General features: G+C 46.0%; 1 protein-coding gene across 1 annotated transcript in view; it reads left to right on the forward strand.

Moving 5' to 3' along the window:
- The first annotated feature begins 1,022 nt into the window (after positions 1-1,022).
- The window catches only part of NTN1 (netrin 1), a 281,192-nt gene continuing 280,150 nt past the window's right edge, over positions 1,023-2,064 (forward strand). The window contains exons 1-2 of the mRNA XM_053710026.1: positions 1,023-1,171; positions 1,544-2,064. The exon at positions 1,544-2,064 is cut by the window's right edge and continues 549 nt beyond it. Coding sequence (XP_053566001.1) covers positions 1,596-2,064 — 469 coding nt within the window. The 5' untranslated portion in view covers positions 1,023-1,171; positions 1,544-1,595. The remainder of the gene's footprint in view (positions 1,172-1,543) is intronic.

A 2,064-nucleotide genomic window follows, 5' to 3' on the forward strand; every position in this document is an offset into this window, starting at 1 on the left:
CCTGGTCTTGCACATTCCCTCTCCCTGCACTCTCTTGGTCTTGCACATTCCCTCTCCCTGCACTCTCCTGGTCTTGCACATTTCCTCTCCCTGCACTCTGTTGGGCTTGCACATTCCCTCTCCCTGCACTCTCCTGGTCTTGCACATTCCCTCTCCCTGCACTCTCCTGGTCTTGCACATTTCCTCTCCCTGCACTCTGTTGGGCTTGCACATTCCCTCTCCCTGCACTCTCCTGGTCTTGCACATTTCCTCTCTCTGCACTCTGTTGGGCTTGCACATTCCCTCTTCCTGCACTCTCCTGGTGTTGCACATTCCCTCTCCCTGCACTCTCCTAGTCTTGCACATTTCCTCTCCCTGCACTCTCCTGGTCTTGCACATTCCCTCTCCCTGCACTCTCTTGGTCTTGCACATTTCCTCTCCCTGCACTCTCCTGGTCTTGCACATTCCCTCTCCCTGCACTCTCCTGGTCTTGCACATTTCCTCTCCCTGCACTCTCCTGGTCTTGCACATTCCCTCTCCCTGCACTCTCCTGGTCTTGCACATTTCCTCTCCCTGCACTCTCCTGGTCTTGCACATTCCCTCTCCCTGCACTCTCCTGGTCTTGCACATTCCCTCTCCCTGCACTCTCCTGGTGTTGCACATTCCCTCTCCCTGCACTCTCTTAGTCTTGCACATTTCCTCTCCCTGCACTCTCCTGGTCTTGCACATTCCCTCTCCCTGCACTCTCCTGGTCTTGCACATTTCCTCTCCCTGCACTCTCCTCGTCTTGCACATTCCCTCTCCCTGCACTCTCCTGGTCTTGCACATTCCCTCTCCCTGCACTGTCCTCGTCTTGCACATTCCCTCTCCCTGCACTGGGCTTCCAGCTCTCCCCCTTCTCCTCTTGCTGCCTGCAGCCTATTTTGCACCAGTGGGTGTCGTTGTACTTTCCCTTAATTCTCACTGTCACTCCTTAAAGATGACTTCAAGCCTGCCGGAGTCTGGGAGACTCATTTACTTTTCATAGTCAGGGAGGTAGGACAGTCACCAAAAACGCTTCTGCTCAGGAGGATGTGAGCTTTGCAGATCTCTCTACCACCTTGTGTTAGCATCAGATAATCTATGTACCTTTTCCTCTGAGAGTTCAAAACTTTTTTTAACCATTATTTTGCCTTTCTAACTAAATTACAAGGTAGTACATTTTTACTGTAATTCTACTTTTACTGCACAATGCATGCTCTAGGTGAAAAATCTCAATTGGCAAATTTATGTAATTTGCAGAAGCAAAATGTAACTTAATTCTCACTTGCTTTAATGACTGTTTTTAAACCAAATAGATTCAGTTGCTTTATTTTCTTTTAAATAATTTCTCATTCAATAAGATGTTATTGTTTTTCTCTATAGATAAATATCAAATTTTGTGTTGTAATAACTTTTTTGTGCTAAGGTAATATCATCTTTATTTAATGATGGTTGCTAGAGTGTTTTTTACCATGTGTTTTAGTAACTTCTAGGAAACTAAAAGTGTTATTTTTTTTTATATATATATTTTCATTCTTCCTAGGATCACCTGGCAGAGGGCTCTGTGAGCAAAACAGGGTTAAACTGGGTCCAAGATGATGCTGAGAGTAGAGGGTTTGTTAATGGTTTTGGTGTCTCTGACCTGCATTGCTCAAAAAAGTAAAGGAGGTTATGGGATGAACATGTTTTCTATTCAGACATCGCAGCCTGATCCGTGCTATGATGAAAACGGTAACCCAAGGAGGTGTATCCCGGATTTTGTTAACTCAGCCTTTGGGAAAGAGGTCAAGGTTTCAAGTACCTGTGGGAAGACACCATCAAGATACTGTGTGGTGACTGAAAAGGGGGAAGACAGGTTCCGAAACTGTCACATCTGCAATATCTCAGACCCCAAAAGAGCGCATCCACCCTCCTTTCTGACAGACCTCAATAACCCCCACAACCTTACATGCTGGCAATCAGAGAACTATATCCAGTACCCTCAGAATGTCACGCTTACTTTATCTCTTGGGAAAAAGTTTGAGGTTACATATGTAAGCCTTCAGTTCTGTTCTCCAAGACCCG

The sequence above is a fragment of the Bombina bombina genome, chromosome 1, assembly GCF_027579735.1.
Source record: "Bombina bombina isolate aBomBom1 chromosome 1, aBomBom1.pri, whole genome shotgun sequence".
Taxonomy (NCBI): domain Eukaryota; kingdom Metazoa; phylum Chordata; class Amphibia; order Anura; family Bombinatoridae; genus Bombina; species Bombina bombina.